General features: G+C 32.1%; 2 protein-coding genes across 4 annotated transcripts in view; one reads left to right on the top strand and one right to left on the bottom strand.

Annotated features, from left to right (window-relative positions):
• Positions 1-19,629, top strand: part of atk (artichoke) — a 51,785-nt gene that overhangs the window by 21,973 nt on the left and 10,183 nt on the right. Inside the window, exons 1-4 of one of the 2 annotated variants that reach the window (XM_014431206.3) lie at positions 13,895-14,053; positions 17,252-17,428; positions 17,649-18,819; positions 19,092-19,464. In XM_014431206.3, the coding sequence (XP_014286692.1) occupies positions 17,286-17,428; positions 17,649-18,819; positions 19,092-19,464 (1,687 nt within the window). In that variant the 5' untranslated portion in view covers positions 13,895-14,053; positions 17,252-17,285. Of the gene's footprint in view, positions 1-13,894; positions 14,054-17,251; positions 17,429-17,648; positions 18,820-19,091; positions 19,465-19,629 lie in introns of those variants that run through there. The other variant, XM_014431205.2, reaches the window with a different exon arrangement.
• On the bottom strand, positions 11,360-14,852 carry LOC106687359 (protein OPI10 homolog). Of its 2 annotated transcripts, none has more exons than XM_014431208.2 (3): positions 14,661-14,852; positions 14,420-14,549; positions 11,360-13,131 (listed from the first exon to the last, which is right to left on the bottom strand). In XM_014431208.2, the coding sequence occupies exons 1-3, from the start codon at positions 14,694-14,696 to the stop codon at positions 12,683-12,685; spliced, it is 615 nt and encodes a 204-aa protein (XP_014286694.1). In that variant the 5' UTR covers positions 14,697-14,852; the 3' UTR covers positions 11,360-12,682. The 2 variants fall into 2 exon arrangements, with proteins under 2 accessions (XP_014286694.1, XP_014286695.1); XM_014431209.2 differs by having other exon boundaries at positions 11,360-13,119; positions 14,661-14,849.

Here is a 19,629-nt window from a genome sequence, read left to right as displayed (position 1 = left end):
GTCATGTAGATCAGTCTTTTGTAATGGATTGGCAATTTAGACCGTTTGTCTAGTAAATGTTGCAATAGTCGGAATCTACGAGCAGATTCTTGTCTTTTTAGTCTTGTATGAGGATTCCATGTCAGCCGTTTGTCAAGATGTGAATTTTAAAAGTATTAAACTTTTAAAAGTACGATAACGCATAATTTCAATAAAAGAAAATAATAGAGCGGCCAGAATTCAATTTAGCCTCTTGCTCGAGTTTAACTCATTAGAGGGTAGTAGTTTCCTGCAAAAATAACACATGAATGTACATAATTCTAAAACTAGGTCTTTTAACATTGTAGTGTAATATTTAATTTCGTTATTTTTTTTCTTTTTAATAATTTATTTATTGTTATTTACAACTGTATACACATATATACAACAAGTAAATTTGCTGTAGGTGACATAGTGACATGATACAAACATAATATTGTAATAAATTGTAAAGTTTTAAAGGAAAAAATACTATTAGTATAGGCGAATAGTGTTACCTCTACTAAAAGATAATGTAGATTGTTCTTTTAATACTGTTGGATTTAAGGTTTTATAGTAAATTTAATACCAAAATACTATCATGGAAGCTTTTGTTCAAGATCCACTAAAGCGGTTGGAAACAGAAGTGCCGCGAACCCTGAAGATCTGTGAATAATGTAAAGGGTGTCGCCACCGGAACCTCGCAACTTCCTCCCTCCCTCCTACGATCTACCCAACCTTACTACACTATCCACTAATTAGAAATATCAAGAAAATGATTTTAATTATATTTATTCCCACTTTATCCAAAACGGGTCGGAAAATTTTGTAATATATTATATATAAAGGATTTTATTGATGTTAGGCATTATTTTATGACCACCAAAAAAAAAATCTTAATTTTCATAATATGTTAAGATTTGGCTAAACGTTTTAGACGTATATACAACTATCTGTATCCGATTGACGAAATTTTATGTTTATTATAAAAAAAAAAAATTAAGAGTCGAAATATACCTTCAATGATATATTCCTAATAATAAGTTAGTGTTATACTGCTACATAAGTAAAAGGATTTTTTATTTTTACAAACTAAGAACATTTATTTTAATGAAAAATTTAACTTGCTCCATCTGGTTAGAGAAATGTTGAACTTTCTTAGGTTCAGTACACGATAAGAAAATATTGTCTCTTGCTCAACGGTTAAATTAGAAAGTGATTTGTTCAGGATCTATGATTGGCCTCCAAAAAGTTTATTCTCCAACCGAATGAAGGGTTGGGAGCCCAGATTTTAGATGATGGGTGTGCTCTGGTAGATTTCTCGATCCCAGAGTCAATTTAAGTTTTATATCATAGAATAAATTAATTCACTGCCTAGACCGGACTCGAATATAATCTCCTAGCTACATTCTTATCTGTATATATATATATATAATAAGGAATACTTTATCTATATTCTACTTAAGGGTAATTCAAAACAACCGGTCCTGAAACCACCCGCTCAGATTTATATAAAACTTAGCACAATTGCTTATGTTACGATCCTGCTAACATTTTCATGATTATTTTGGCCAATCACATCTTTTGTTAAATTTCTGATACTATAAAAGTATATTAAAATACTTTTCGAAGCCTCGGAAAACCTTCGAAGTTTTAACGCTTGCTTAGAATTTTTTAAGTATTTCTGTTGAAAACTATTCAAGATATCATGACATTTTGTAGGAAGCTTGTACTTTTTAGGTATAATAACAGCTAATCGTGTTTTTATTTAGCTATCTCAATCCTATGAAAAAATAATTTAATTAAAAGTTATTTTATTTTACAAATACAAATTTATTTTACTTAGGGTGTCAAAGAAAATAGAATACTGATTTTTAAATAATCAAAAACACGTAGGCAACAAATAAATAAAAAATACAATGACTTTTTAACATGTTTAATTGTTGTGCACCATAGAAAAATATCATTTAAAATTCGAAAGACGATGGGTTCTTGGATCAAACAGAATATTTTCGCTTTAGTTTACAAAGCCCGAAAAAATCAACATTATGATTTGTATAGTACTTAACAGAAATTTAAAAAATAAATCAACACATCGTTCTTGAAACATCTGGTCTAAACCATTGTTTTGTAGACCAATTTTTTAAGTGGAGTAACTGATTTTTGGAGTTTTTTTTCATTTTTAGGTAAATAATACAATAATGTATTACGGATATATATAAAATCCAATAACGAACCGTATTCTCAAGATACCCAGCCATCTAAAACCAATAAAGTAAAACAATGATTCAATGTACTCCAGGCTTGTACACAGGACACTATTTTTTTTAATGCAATCCACAGCGAAGATGATATGTTTGCCTACAGTTATCTACAGGTGTCCAACTTATTCTAACCATGGTGGGGGGCCAAGTTTTTCATTTTGTGGGATCGCCACTTAATGAAAAAAGTCGATGGCCCGGGCCGGATTCGAACCGGCGCCACCCACAGATCTCAGAATGATAGACCTAGTCCTAACCATTTGAGCTATGGAGGGCCCACATGACACGCTTATGCTAGACCAGAGGCGAGAATGTTATATTGTTTTACAATTTCTTCCCATAGTAATCTCCATCAGTTTTCATGTGACTTTTTCTGAAAAAGAGGAAAGGCACAATTACTATTTCCTCCTTAATTTCAGAGACTGCGGCGTTGCGTATCACACGTAGGTTTATATATTTATCTTTCCCTCTAGTCACGGGAAGTGCTACCATAGCACTGTTGCATAAATCCGAAAGGAATAACTGAAGAAATTTTTTTCACAAATGAGGACTGTTCCTGTGACCATGATGACCCATCACTCTGGTTAGAATGGGTGAGTTACCTGTAGATAATTCCCTCTCTAAATGGAAAAAAAAATGGTCTTACTGGACTCACTGGACAAAGGTTTCATATCAACATCTAATTTTAGCGATGTTTAAAAATGGTTTCATAAATAAATAAACTGATCAAAAATAAATTAGGATATTTTCGATTGATTCTTATTTTGTTTGTTTTAATTAAAATACCATATTGTTTTTTTATTCTTTGATACTTTTATTTCTTGAATATTGAGCGGTCAAGGTCATCGGCAATGCATGGATATGCCAATGCAGTTGGCGTCTCCCAGAATGTAGTTTCCAGGGTTTTAACCAGATTCTGAGAAACACGCGAAGGGTTCACAGAAATATTGTTATTACCGCAAGATAGTGCAGGGAACCCTTTGCACAGTGTCCGACAGATACTTGTCCGACGGAGTTTGGTCTAACATTTTATGCCGATTAAGATGACCTGCAGCAAGAGCGTTTCGTCGGCGACTTCGTAGCTTTTTGTGCCGCACGAGCCTAAATAAAGATACAAATTGGAATGGTTTAATGTTTACAGGAAACAGGGAATGAGTGCACTGCCAGTCTGTGCTCCTTTATTTGTCTTCAGATCACAATTGAGCATAAGTGGGGATGTACAGCAGATTAGTATTACCACGTTTATGGGATGAAATTCCATGCGAAATCAGAAACAACTCTGTAAACAGAATGCCCAATATGTACAAAAAGAGGAAATTATAAAAATTGTATAACGCAATAAAAAAAAACTCATAGAGACCTTTAATTTATTGTTTTCTTAACACCTTGTATAGAATTTCCCGATATCATATACAATCTTATGGGTATTAATTTTTAATATATCCCAAAAACTTGGAGAGAGGAGGAGTTTAAATACCACGAGGATTATTTTTTACTTAACAATTCGATTGAAGGATTAATCTGGTAACCAATCTAGCATTACTAAATTAGATTAACATACGTTGTTGTCATTAATTCGTTAATTTGTATAGATACAATTAAAATCAGATTACCTTTACCTGGTGCAGAACGCACCGTTCTTGTGTTTTAAAAGCATTACGATAGCTTATATCAGTTATAATCGATCTAGCGGTCTTAGACCTCCTATAAGGAGAGAAGTTTTGGGACAACTATAGAGCTAATATCAATAAATTAAAAGTGTTTTTCGCATTTTCCCTTCTAAAAAGTTGCACATGGATACTTTTCAAATAATATCCGGGTTCCCATTACATAATTGATAACCTGACCGTTTCATGGCCTGCTTCCAGCCCGTGGCCACATTGCTTGTTCTAAAGGTACGGTAATGAAGCTCTTAGAGGAAGTCATTAGCCATGCCAGATCCGAAACAAGTTATAACAAGATAGAGCGCACGGTATGGGGACAAGCGACAGCGGGGAAGAACACAAAGGGGCGTTTCGCATGTTCCTTGCCATTATTGCTGCGATACGCTTTCTGCATTTACCGGAATCAAATACAGCCTATATTATTAACTCTCTTTATTAAAATATATTAATTAAAATCTATGAAAGAAAAGCTGCAAAAACGATATTGATAAGGTATTACATAAAATATTGGGGCGGAGAAAGGATGAGTTGACGAGAGAATTTAGAAGGTAGAGGGAACTGTACCCGGTAAATATAATTCAGGCTATAGCATTGCGGCGATTTATATAAGCGAGTAAGGTTGTAAGGCTTAGTAACGAGCTGATTTCTAAAATGTTAATAAATAATGAACCGACAGGTAAACGTCCGAGGGGTAGAACGAAGCATGAGATGGAGGATTGCAGCAAGACTTAACTAGTAGATTTGAAACTAGTAGAACAGGTGGGCGTCATTGGGGAGATGTTTTTAGCCAGCGGCTCGAGGTATAAAATAAAGGTAAATAAAAACAACCTACGGGTTCGTAAAGCCTTTATTTTATTTATTTATAGAAATTCATTATACATTTCAGGAACAACATTCACGTATTGACTGTTCTAGTATACGTTTGTGGATACATTTTTAGTGATGTCTTATCGCAGTCATATTTTTTATATGAACGTGTTGTCGGAAATGGGAGTAAGAGAGAAAAAGATTTATCAGAAAATATGTATACTATTTAAACTCGCGAGTTGTAAACCAGACAATATAATTGAAATTCTGTTGTACGGAAGATATGTTTACACTCCTTATTTATGTTTTGAATGATCTCTAAAGTTTTGTCATCACAGTTATAGCTCCAGATAGAGGTGAAATATGTTATTTTGGGAAGTATGACAGTTTTTGTATAAGGTCAATTTATATTTCGGCGATAATTTAGAATTCTTATCGAAGTAAAAGGTCAGTTTGTTGATAGTGTTCTGCTGTTTTTAGCTCTGTTGCCTACTTTATGTAAATGTTTCGAAAACATTAAAGATTTGTTCAATTATAAGCACATGAAACCGATGGAATAAGTCCCTAGAATTTCAGTACCAATTATAACTATGTTCTAAATTATTCTTTTTGTGTTTATATATACTAGGGGTTCTCATGATGTGTTAAATGTATAAGTTTTAACGCGCTAAATGTTATGAGTATTGGAATGTATCCAAGTCCATGTTATATGTAAATTGCAGAGGAGCTCCTAGCTGATTTTCTAGCCTTTTTTCCCCATTGCCTTATCCTTTATTCCATTATTATTTTTATACATTATTTAAATAGAGGTTTAAATAGTCCAAAACAAAAACTATACAATCCTAACATTAACTACGAACGACTCGCCTATCAAAACATCAAACTAAATGTTGTAGAGCACAGCTTTTCGATTCTAATGAAAATTTGTGTTTAAAGGTTGATAGTGGTGCGAAAAAGGAGTATTAATTTTAATGCATCTTAAAAAAATATTGCATCCCACTTTGTTAGTTCAGTCAGTCCAAAATGTTTCAATACTGTACTCTTATTATAGTATAGTGGGAAAGTAATATACCGAACTGATTTCTTTTCTTTAATAGAATAAGAAAACAATATGGTCAAGTTTACCGAATTTAAATGCATACAAAATCGTAAAAACCAAAGTCACTTCCAAAAACTGAACAATAAAAATTTCTTGATGAAAAAGTTAGTCAAATTTGTTTTAGTATCTTAACAAAAACCCTTAAATACGAATTTCCATAGATATAAAGAATATTTTATGTCACCTTACTAAATCCACCCGTTGTCATTATTATTATAATTTATTTTAAGTGATCTGAAATGATTTACTTTGCTCCTCATAAAATATGAGCCAGACTATGACAGCTCAATCAGATCTGTCTTAATTTCGGACCAATTACCCCTTTCCTCGAGTAGAAACAAAAAGTGATTCTGGAACCTATTATTCCATAACGCATACTCCATTATTAACGTCCTCACCGGACCTTAGGGCAAGAAAGGAAGGTGAAGCCTGGTCATAAAAAGATCTACGTAGGGTACGAATCAGACAATCAGAATAAAAATACAAATTAGTAAAAATTTAATGTGATTATGATTGAAGGATTTTTCCTATATTTTTGTTTGCAATTTTTTTTAATTTTAGGCGTATTAATGTGTAAAATTCCACCCCCTTTGCAGAAATTTTATTAAAATGAAAGAGTATTATGGATATTGCTTTCTTACTATTAATTATGCATTTAATTTAATGTTATGCATCACATTATTAACAGTATTTTACCGTGTATCGGAAACATATCTATTAAAAATAGTACAAAAAATTTGAATGAAAACTAAAAAATGCTATGTGTGCTCAAAGTTATGAGTAAATTATTTGGCTGATTGGTCGAGGCCTGTTCTGGTTGACTTGATTTGTTTCAGGCTGTTAGCTTCATGATGAAAAACTTTACTAACGCAGGGATAATCCGTGACAAAAGCGAGTAATACCTTAATTCGTCCTCTAGTGTTTTTCAGCTCCTTGCCATTGGTTCATTAAGACAAGCGTCTAGATTTCTTTTTGCTTCAATATACTTGACAGCAAGTTTCACCTATTTCGTAAGATATTGGAATGAGTAATATCGATTTGTAAATCATTAATAGATGTCACACTACTTCTTTAATAGGATATGTAAAAAGGAATACATATAAAACCGTAAAGAAATTATGGGATTCTGCGATGTCGTCGATGCTAAGCCAAAGTGGCTCATCTGTTAATATGATTATCTTAGGTTTTTTTTTTTTTGTGCATTTTGATATGCTTACCTATTCCCTTCAAAATGTGAAAAAAAAAACTAACAGAAAACGTGATGTCACTAATTAAAAATATAAAACTGTAAGAATGCTAATAGACCCTGTGTATCAATAAATGGAATTTGGTCCAGGTGCGGTGAAATTAAACTAAAATAAGTAATATTATGTACTATTTTTATTTGAGCCAAAAACTAAAAATAGTACATAATATTACACTTTGAGTTTAATTTGACCGCACACGGACCAAATTCCATTTATTAAAAATATAAAACGATTGACGTACATTAAATTAGAAATTGGCTGTTGCCTTAAATCTGCAACTAAAATTCGAACACAATGAACTGTATAAAACTATCGGAATCATTCAGGCACACCACTTTGGTATTGCAGCAATGATATCTATAATTCGATATCCATTTTGCCATGCGGTAATTCAAATGGGATTTTAAATATTTCAGGATAGAAACGATAGGAATTCGCAATGATACCTAGAAGGAAGCCAATGGTATCGAAGTGTAGAGTAAATTCTTATCTTGTAGATTTTGTTTTTGAGGGTGATGTATCAGGTAACCGTTGGGATTGGAATCAGCATCGAACCTCCAGAGTAGTCTATGAAATAGGAAACTAATTTATTCTACCAGAGTGGGAGGGCCACGAAATAAAAGTCAACCCATCCAGGGCCCAGTTTCATAATGAAAGCTAATAGTATTAGTTGCAAGTACAAGTGTAGAAACTAGTATGGTAATAATACTAATACTTATTTTTTTCATGATAGGGATGAATGACTATTAGTGATATAACAGGAATAAAAAAATACTAAAATACAAGTTACTGTTGTACAAGTCTGTGTAATTGAATTAAGATAAATCTACAAGACTAATAGTATTAGTTTGTACTTTATTATGAAACAGGGCCCAGGTCGCCTTCGAGCCGGCGCCACTGTAGGCTTTAGGTTGCTAAGGTGATGCACCAATTTTCTGGGCTACAACGGCATCAAGGAGTCAGGGATTACTTTTTTTTTGTTTTATGACCCTCTTCCTGGTCATTTCTGACATACGGGATGGGGTGGGGGCACCACACCTATTTTAACAAGGTTTTCATTTCATGGTACCACCTCAGAATAAAAGTCGACCACCCAGGCCAGATTCGAACCGGCGAAACCCTCTTCCTTATCCCTGCTATCCTCTTACCCTAAATATGTGTCACTCCTTGTCAAAAAACAACTACAATTAGTACAAAAGTCAACAATGTAGGTAGGATTTATATTTGGTTGTACATTACTTGTTTATTTGTCCAAATGGTTGTAGGATAGCAAAATAATGTAGTCCGTTAATTTCCCTAGCTCAAACTAGCATGATTTGTAATTAAATTATTATACAATATTTTATTCCATTAAACATTGTTATAATTACATTTTGATACATATGTACAATTTTAACTTTTAAAATACGACTAATACGGAAAGTTCTATTATAAAACAGTTTTTATTAACAGCTCACTTCTATTTAAAGGTGAAAAATTTGGTTGGCCGATTATTGAATACTAGAAACTATCCCTATAAAGAAACAAAAAATATACAAATTAAAAGTTAAACATATACATAAATGTACATGGCTGGTATTTTGAAGTTATAAAATGCAGCAGTTCTCTGTAATGTCGTCTTCTTGAGGCAATCAGTTGTTGTGCTAGGCAGGGTACTGTTAATAATTAGATACAGTGAATGAATAATAGATGTTTGAGAGGAAGAGAAGTTATTAAGTATGGCCATTTTCGATTTATAATTCAACAAATATGACTGGTTTAGAGCTGTTGCGCTGTTAACGATCACACCAATTTTGATTGAACCACTACTGTCATGACAGTAAATGTTAGTGCACGATCTTAGCGGCTGGGACAATTATTGCACATATTCTACATTTAGAAAATGTCTTAAACAGCCAATGACTCTGTCTCTAGAAACTGCGTAATGAATAAAACTAAACTCAAAGCCGAGGGAAAGTAGGTAGGAACGCTGCGGAGGAAGGTAAGGAACCGAGATAAGAACTGTTACTTTCTCGATGACCAGCTACCTGTGACGATCCCTTTGTTCTTCTCCACACGCGACATCCTCGGTCACGTTGTCTTCACATAGTGACTTCCTCATCTAACAGCCTCCCCAGGCAGTAGCCCAGGCCAATCATCTTGGTCTGCCTTTGTCAACTTGCCAATCAGGTCTCATGAATTTATTATTAGCAATTACTGTTCTGTTAACACATGTGAATAAATTATGTTTTACAGTCTAAAGTCAAAAGCCATACAACTGTTGAACACTAGGGTGGTGGACACAAATAAAATGTTTTTACTGTTTTATTAGCTACGGCTAGATAACATAAAACGTTCTTGCTGTAGTGAAAATAAACAACACACAACATAACACCAAAACAATGGCGAACTGGTAACCTCCTCGACTGTTACCAAACCGTTCGATATATTCACAGTTCGCCACAGAGCAACATGTATTCAATAAAAAATTAATTTTTACATCTCACTTCAACAACAACAAAATGTCTTTCTCAACTCTTTTATGCTGAGAGAAAGGAGCTAATCTTTGACTTAATTTAAGAAAATTGAGGCTTTACTTTTAATTTTACTGTTTCAATTTTCTGTTCTAAATAATAATGGTTATTGAAGGTAAAGTATGGGTATTAAATATTGAAATATAAAATAGCTTGATATCCTCAATAACTTATTTCATTGAAAACAAAACAGCAGAGCAGCAGATAGTTTCTGAAATTAAAGAAGGTAATAGGCATATTTCTAAATTATAATGAGTACAAGTTTCTTGAAATGGCTCTTTATTTAATTGATAAATTATAATAATAGGAATCATAGTTTGAGAAAATAAGAATCAAAATCAACTTAATGACGAATGTTAATGAATTAATTATGTAATTTATGCAGAAGTTTTGTTCTTTAGAGATGAGTGAGACTGCTTCTTATAGTTTAAAGGAGACTACCACTGGATCATTTTTCTATAAGATGGAAGGAGCAGAGATTTGTATCTCTAATAAATAGCTTCATCTGGACCAGTCAAGTGATATTTGTTGAAGTAGAAAATGGTAATCCTTAATAACTTATATTATCCTCAAACATTTAAGATCAGTTTCTACTGTTCTTGAGAGATTCGGGCCAGTACGCTAGATAATTAGGATAAAAAATCTAGTCTTGGCTTGGGTGCCTGGTCATGAAGAAATCAAGCAATGAGTATGCTAAGAAACTTCTAAGAAATGGTACCAGAACCTCTTTATTAGAACTTCAAACAATATTACAATATGAGGCTGGACAAGATGAAGTGGGAAGGTGTGGAGGGACTTCGGTAGGCTTATATAATGCAAGAAGTTCAATAAAAAAAACAAGTTACAGCTTAGCCTAAATATAAAGTCTGATTAATTATCGGAGCACTCATAGACCATTGTAGACTTAAAATATATTCACAGATTTGTGTGAATGATGACATATGCTGCTAGTTCGGACAGGTACCAAAGACTATATAAAGCAAATTGTGATAGAAAGGCATCACTAAGATACAGTCTTCTGGTCTCAAATATAATTCAAAAGTATAAAGGTTTCTCCAATGAATGATTAGCCTTTTGGGTGAAGTATTTTCTAATAAGGGTCAACATGGAGGAAAAATAGGTCTCCAATGGTTTTCATGGGATAGAAAAAAAGAACCAAAGGGCCCACTTGTTGGACCTGTTCTCCTCACTGTTTCTAGGATCATTACCAACAGTTCTGAAATATGATTCTATTTGAACAGAAATGAATATTACCTGAAAATATTGTTGTTACATAATAATTAAAATTGATAAACCTGGCATGGTTGGTTTTGGTGCATCACAAAACTTTTATTTACCACCCTCCTTTGAGAAGAAATTAATTTATGATTTAAGAATTACTTTAACTATAATTATAATCAGAATTAGCAACAACAAACCTTACTTATTTCAAAGCAGCGATTTCTTTATTATTTAGATTGAGAATAATTTACCTTACTATATTCCCTTAATTACATAAGTGAAAGAAAAGATTGAGGATGGAGTAAGATATTCATTTAATACAGTTATTTACCATATATTTCTTTCACTCAACTTATGTGTTAAATTTACAAATTTTCCTCACTCTTCAATATCAATATCTTCTACAACTTTATAATGTTCGCTTCTAAACAAACTACTTGCTAATCGTGTTTTTCAACCTTGTATATAACATTTTCTTAATAGCCATTGCCTAATGTTAGGCAAGTGTTGAGTAAGAAATGGTACCAAAAGGATACAAATGGATACAGAGTTGAAAGAAATCAGGCTTTATTTAAGCAACAGATGTCACATCTCTTTTGCTATAAGGCTAATTCCATCAATATATAACAAACTTGGTATTAAAATAGTAATTTATTTATTAAAACTTTGGTATGAAAACTTTAACTAATTAAGAAAATAACTTGATTTGATGAAATAACTATGACAATGCTGTGCATCAGAATGCGAAGAGCGTCAAATAACACATTACATCAGACAAGGAATTAAATAAACAAATAATTATGAATCTTAATAAATGTATTTACTTATCTATCATAATCATATTCTGTAAAAATTCTAGGTTCATTGAACCTCATAAAATATTCTATTAAAGGTCTAATTCATATAATATTAATGGCATTAAATAAGTTTCATCTATATCTATACTATAAAGTTATTTAGTAAAAAAACTGAATCTAACCAACAAACAAGAGTGGATCAATTTTACATTTATTTTGCAAAGTGAAAAATAATGTTAATAAATAACTGACATTTATTAGCCAAGCTACAAAATACATTTGATGAAATATAAAAAAAAAAAAAAATTGAAAAAGAACCATTTATAACGAGATTATTATGCTAAATAATCACTTAGTGAGTTAAAAATCAAAATCAGACAAAATATACTTCAGAATCTTCTTTAATATAAATTCCACCCAATGGTCAAGACCTCCTTTAAGACTTTTAGGTGACAAAAAAACTACATCTCTGTAACAAATTGACTTCAATTGTTTTAAAAATCAATATTGTAATTTTAAGAAGAACATATTTAAGTGAAAATATTGATTACAAATTTACGTTTTAAAAGGAAATTATAAATGCTTCATTGGGCAGCATTGGCATTATATACAATATTGATTGTATATTTAAAATCTTAAAAATAAAATTATCAGAAAAATACAATGAATATTAAAATATTATATTTTTATTTTCTAAAACAGCAGATAAAAAAAAAATCAGAAAATAATATGAGTTATATACATTCTAATAAATGCATTTGCAAGAATGACAAGAAAACAATAAATATTACTTCACAAATATTATCAATGCATATATGCATTTTACTTTGAAAATGTGAGAAAAATTACAAACTATAGCTGATAATTAACTGATATATTTTATTACCATTAAATAAAACACTATATACAATTATGAAACTAAATGGTTTTAACACATTTAATAACGTATTATTCACAGGCCTTCATGAAAATTTTATAAGCAGTGTACACTTTTGAAAATCACTCAGTCTATAGTAAAAATAAATAGAAAAGTAATACCAATGCGAACAGCATCGAAGAAGTCCCTTTAGAAAACATCATAATTGTTTCCAAAAATATGGATTGAGTGACAATTTTCTTTCAAAGTTTTTATACCAATCTTCAACAGCTTTCACAGGAATATAAGATTCATTTGGAGTTGGGGAAATGGTAAAACTTAGGCTATAGTTAAGAAAACTCTGTAACATTTTTTGAGCAAATTCTACAAACTGTGTTTGGTTTTTCGAATTTTCGGCTTCTAAAAGTTGATGCTGATGTTGTACAACATCTATAGCCTCTATTGAGATCCCAATTTGAGCAACATGGGATATTTTTGTTTGCCCAAATTGAAGAAATCCGGACTGTTCAAGTGTTGGCTGTTCTTGATTTTTTCTAAGAGATGAGATTTTATATATCGATGATGGTTTCTCATTTGAAATGATGCCTAAAAGCTGCCAATTCGGAGGAGCAGAAGGATCTGGCCATGAAAAATAAACTGAAAGAAAAACTGAGCCAAATTAGCTATAGCGGTAGTAAGAAATAACTTTTTTATAGGAAACAATAATATAATTTATTATCATTAATTCAGGAAATTTAAATAAAATATAGGGATATCAACATAAAATAAATGAACATAAATTTATACTACATTCCTTTCTCTGAAAGGTGAACAACAATATTCATACTAGTTCACTGACCTAAATCACATACAATAATACAAATATTTAGCATTAAGAGAAATATCATTCTTCTACAGAACCACAGCAATGAAGTTCGGAGGAAAAAAACCTGAAAGTTTGTAGTGAGACTTGTGGTATTTCATTAATATTTTTTTTCAATAAAGTTGATTAAAATCTTACAGCATATTACAAGATATCAGTTAGACTTGTGTATTTATTTCTTTTAAATCCAGTCATTAAAATAGAATAAATAACCTACATATCCAGAAAGGAGTAAGGGGTCAGTTTACAGTAAAATAGATGTGAACTATACTTCAATGGAATTCAAAAACTGCAAAGCTATTGATTCTAGCTAGAAGCCAATAACACTACTATTTAAATAAACCACTCATACCATTTGATTTAAAATCATAAAGAAATTGCTAGTTCTTAAAGACAATATCCAAACTGTACATTCTCTTTTTTTTCTTTTTTGTTATTTCATGTAGGCAGTCCTGTAAATATGACACAAGCAATAAATTTACTTCCCGGTTTAATTTATTTAATCGAAATGATAATGAATATTTGAAAATTGACAGCTGTTTGCAAATGTTTGATAGGTGAAGACAGAAATTTCAATAAAAACAGAATGTAATGAATGAAAAAAAGAAAGAGTGGGAGCCAAAATCAATCCAGCTTATTTCTGATAATATTCCCATGGTTTAAAGAAGCATACTTGGTTAGCAAAATCAGAACTTCTGTTAGTCCCAGGTAGTGCCATCTCCAGGGCGCATGTACTGCAGTCAGATAAAATAAAATTAAGTAGCACAGTAACTTCAGGTTTTTAGCATATGTTTATCCAATAGCAGATTATCTCACATTCACAACAATCAAGAAAATTTCAACTATCTAAATCTTGTTTAACTTAAGATAGACCGTTAGGATATTATTTTATTTATAAAAATTCACTTTGAAACACCATGAGAGAAAGAAAAACTGAGGCTGTTGGAGATAACAGTATAAATTTTAAAAACTACAGCAAATGTTTTTCTTTGTACTAAGAAGTCAAAATATTTAGAAATACTTTTATTACATAATAGAACCTCTCAGGAAAATATAAGATATATAATAACATACCTAAACCAGCATATCCATCAGGAAATGCAACTGCTCCAGTAAGAAACACAACAACATGGTTAATTTCATGAGCATCAGGAATAGTAATTAGAAACTGTTTCTCACCAACCATCTCATAATTGGTTTGAACCTGCAAGGTAATTTCATTTGTAATGACAAAAAAATAACATTTCATACTTTTGTAAGATATAAAATTCTATTTGGAAATAATAAAATGTACAAGTAACATCTATTTACTTACCAACCTCCCTGAGGCTAACAAGCCAAACATTGCCATCTTTAACTTATCTAAAGGATATGGTCACTGATTATAATTAACATCAAAGTAGTAATAACACACTTAGGATAAAATTAATGATCTCAGCAACAATAACAGGCAGAACTCCTGTATGTATACAGTCGCTATCCGGCCAGGTTATGATTGTTGCCAAAATGGTCCAACAGGCAGCGCTATCATCTGTACACTAGCATCATTAGGGATTCCAAAGATCTAATGCACAAAGAACTAATATTAATCAATATGTCAAATATATATTATTCAAATTAGTTTACTATCAGTTGTTGACGTATATTTGTGGGGAAAAGGTTCATAACAAGAAAATAAACTCGATATTAACTCCCGATTAATTTTTGACATATTGGCGTATCTTAGGAAAAATCACTGTTATTACTTTTAAAAAAATAGATAGATAATCTCAATATACAACTAGTTACACTTATTTATTTATAGGTATAAGTTTTTATGTGAAAAAGTCTTAAATTATTAATTATGTTATTTCCATGAAGTTCAAGGCATTTTCATCAACCTCGAGATTTATCTAATGAGTATCAACAGAACTAGATATGACAACTACATCCAATTTTGAACAAATAGCAAGTTGATCATAGTCATTTATCCAAAATGTTTTCAACTGATATGTATAATAATACTGCTTAAAGGTACATTAGTATTTTCGTCTTTGTAAAATATTTATTTATACTATCCTATGTCATAATATTGATACATATCAGGATATAAAATTTTAAGAGGTTCTCAATAAATATTCGCACACGTGTAGGCACTTTTACTAGCTAAGCAGTTGTTAGAAAAATACTTATAAAATGCTAACTTCGAAACTTCGGAACTTCATGTAGCTAACATTAATGACGGTTCAAGGAATAATTGGTTTAAGTAGCTAAAATATCATATAAATAAAAAATCTAATTAAAAAAGTCTACGCGTGTATATATGGTAATTTTCATTTGAACTTATAATCATTCTTTTTTATTTGAAAATTCATACCTAATCATTCTTATTACTACAATGAGTTTTCATAAAAGCTCTTGTAAAGCAGTTAGAAGTAAGTTTTAAATCTCAATTTTGTCTATTTTCTTTATTTTCAAGATATTAGAGGGAGCGAGGAGAGGGAGAGATATCCCTCTACTTACTCACATTACGATATCTCTCTTTTCTTCAATGGCTTTAGTTATTGTTAAAGCAGTAAATAAAAGAGCATAAAACCTGCAAACATTTCGAATTAAAAATTTGTCTAACTTTGAGTCAGATTAATATGAAATGACTGATTACCAAAAATTAAATATAGCAATATACAGAATGATAGTAAGACGTAATAGATTTTGTAAGGCATATTAGATTTTAGAGCAAGTGATGGATAGTTTGACCGTTAACAAACAAAATACAAAATGTATTTTTTTTTTTTTTTTTTTATCAAATATCCTGAAGAAATCAGGATCGGAGAATATACTTTTGGAAAAGTCCCGGAGTTTGTGTATCTTTGACCGCTCATAACCCAAGATAATGATGTGGACTCTGAAATTAAACGAAGAGTTCTGTGTGCCAGCCGCTGTTATTATAGCCTCAGTCCCTATTTTAGGAGCCGTACTTTGTCTAAGGACACCAAGATTTATTTGTATAAAACAATTATTCAGTCAATTATTTTGTATGGCTCGGAAACGTGGACTATCTCTAAAGCTGTTGACCACAACTTAATGGTCTTGGAGAGGAAGATTCTCCGTAAAATATTTGGAGCTGCCAAGTTTGACTAGATATGAAGACGTTGAACAAACCAGGAGCTCAAAGATTTATTTATTTAACCAGACGATGTCCAGTTTGTGAGGCTCAGTATAATGATCTGCCAAGGAAAATAGTGACTGAGTTACTTCATGGAACAAGACGCAGAGGAAGATCTCGCCTTCGATGGAGTGACTGTGTGAGTGGTGATGTCAGAACCATGGTGGAAGTGATGCAATGAATGGCAGCCTCACAAGATCACAATAATTGGTAGAGGCTGGTGTAGGAGGCCAGGACTCAACATCGAGTTTTAGTACCAAATTAATAATAATAATAATAATTTTTTTTTTAATAAATACATATTTTTCAATTTCCTTCAAAATTATGTTTGCACAGTAAGTAAATTATGTGAAGCAACTCTTCTGTTTTACCTTTCACCACTCTTGATTATTTGTTATCCCACTTTTATGATATAAAAAATATGTTCTTTGACATCGTACACAGAAAAATGGGTTGTACATTTGCAACATTTTTTCGCTTGTTCTGGAATTATAATATAGAATTTAATTATAAATGTCCTTAGTATTTGCAGATATATAATTACTAAGAATATAAAACTTAAGGATAATTTATAAAAGCATAATTTTAGCGTCGATAGTTAAAGCATAATTTGGCTATTCTTTTACAAAACCATTTAAAACTGAACCACTGCTGGCACAACCTGCAAATGCTCTGATAACTGCTTATTGAAATGTATTATTATATACTTACAATACGTTATGATTATTAAAATTTAACATTGATGACGTTTTTGAAACCAGAAAGGCAAACGAGAGTTAAAGCTGCTATGTTGTCATGTGGAGCCTGCGATGGTGGTGCCGAGTTGCAACGCTGTTTATACTCGCCTTGACCATTGAGGATTGCTGGGCCATCTGCCCACCTCTTGAGACCATCAGGCCATGTCAGTGTACCAACAAAGCTGATGAGCTGCAAATATGGTATGTTTCATTTATACGATTTATTTCAACTTTAAAATTGAATGCTATCTTTAAGACCGTATGTTGTTGACATAGTTGTATTTTACTTACTAGCATAACAAACCTAATATTTAAATAGTTTTAAATCTCGAATTTTCATGTTTGGAAAATTTTACACAAACATAATCCATAATTAAAGAATTAAATTAATATTTTATATTTATCAATAATCCATGTTTAGGTGCAGTCAAAGCGAACTCTCTGCAGTTCTCAGTGGCCTGGCTGCAATATCAGCTCAAATCACCCGACCCATCGACGAGCTCATCCTTGAAAATAATGTGATAACTGCTTTGCCAGGACGTGCTTTTGCACCTTTAAGAGTGACAAGGCTTATGCTACGAAACAACAAGTTAGAAAGGCTTTCCTCGAACTGGTTAGGAGGTCTAGAACCTAGTTTACTGGAAGTATTTATCGTAGAACATGAACTTCGAAGTTTACCGGAAGATGTTTTCGAGGGTCTCGATAAACTGGAAGCTGTTACAATTAAAGCTGGATTTGTACAGCGCCTTCCATCTTTTACAGGATTAAAAAGACTCCGCTACCTACTCACCGAGCTTCCATCTCTCACCGAAATCAGTCCTGGTAGATTAAATAAGCTAGAGGCTCTGGAACAGCTTCATTTGATTAGGTCAACACGTCTTACTAACCTTGGTCCTTCTTCTCTCCAAGATGCTCCAAGGCTTGCATTAGCAAATTTTTCAGGGTCCGGTATTAGCTGGGTACACCCGAGGTCATTTGTAAGACTTCCTTCCCTGAAGGAGATTGATTTATCCGACAATCAGCTGAGTGATGCTGGTGAGATCGGTAGAGCCATAAGAGAGCTACCACACTTGGCTATCTTAAAACTCTCCGGTAATTCAATTGAAACAATTAAAGAGACGACTTTCGTAGATATACCACCTCTAACGGAGTTGTATATGAACGATAATAGAATTACAGAAATACATAGAGGTTCTTTCCACCGACTTCCATCGCTTATTAAACTGGATCTCAGCAATAATAAAATTCAAAGGATACATCCCGAATTTTTCCTGCAATCTTATGACAGCCAACTAGAAGAAATATCTCTTGTTAACAATCAGCTTGATCATGTGATGTACCTAACCACAATTTTGGAAACTCTACCTCGAATAAAATTCCTCGATATGAGTAACAATCACGTGCAGGATATCATGTTTGGAGCGCTGCGAGGACACCCTACATTAGAACGTCTGCATCTGAATAATAATCTCCTTAGGCGGGTTGTTCGAGAAGCATTTTCTGGCATGCCCTCTTTGAGAGAGTTGAGATTAAGTAATAATTCTCTCTCTAATTATCTCGAAATGCCTCTCTGGAATCTACCAAATTTAAAGGTAAGATTTAGCAAAATTTTTCAGCATTACCTTATCTTTTATCTATATATCTAGATACTCATTTAGCCCTATATTTCAAAATTAGGGTAATGTTTAGATATGACAGTGTATTGAGTATATTAATAAAATTTAATTTACACTATTGTGTTCTAGCAATACAGTTATTCAACTTACGTTTATAATATTTTGAAACATATCAATTATATAACTATGTATTTTTATCATAAACCAAGAAAATGAAGTAATTGGCTTTACTTTTATAATACTTACAGGGGCTGGATTTATCTCAAAACGAATTTCGGAGGATAGATCGACGGGTATTGGCTAATCTACCTTCATTGCGCCGTCTAGATGTAAGCAATAATAACTTGTTCATTATTGACCCAGCTTCTTTCCTGGGAACCACTGCTCTTGAACATGTAAATTTATCAAGAAATGCGATTGATCTCATACAACCTCAGACATTTAATCACTTGAACAATCTATTTGAGTTGGATATGAGTTGGAATAAATTAACGGGGATAGTGCCAGGGCTTCCACGAGCATTGGAATTACTTCATCTATCAAACAATAGGATCACAGCTCTGCCCAGGTCACCTTCTCCTGATCTACTTTTACCAGCATTAAGACTTTTAAATCTTAGTGGTAAGAATACTTTAATTCGTCCTTTAAATGAATACTTTTTAATATTACTAATTATCAGAGAGGCAGTTGCACTCTCCTTGAGAGTTTAACCACCTTCACTTATACATGATATTAATTCAAATGCTGTAAAGGTTGTAGTACAATAAAAATTAATAATTTATTTAC

The sequence above is a fragment of the Halyomorpha halys genome, unplaced genomic scaffold, assembly GCF_000696795.3.
Source record: "Halyomorpha halys isolate HHAL.00 unplaced genomic scaffold, Hhal_1.1 Scaffold949.1, whole genome shotgun sequence".
Lineage (NCBI taxonomy): Eukaryota > Metazoa > Arthropoda > Insecta > Hemiptera > Pentatomidae > Halyomorpha > Halyomorpha halys.
Note: the sequence above shows the minus strand (reverse complement) of the source record. Positions and strands in the feature narration are given on the sequence as shown.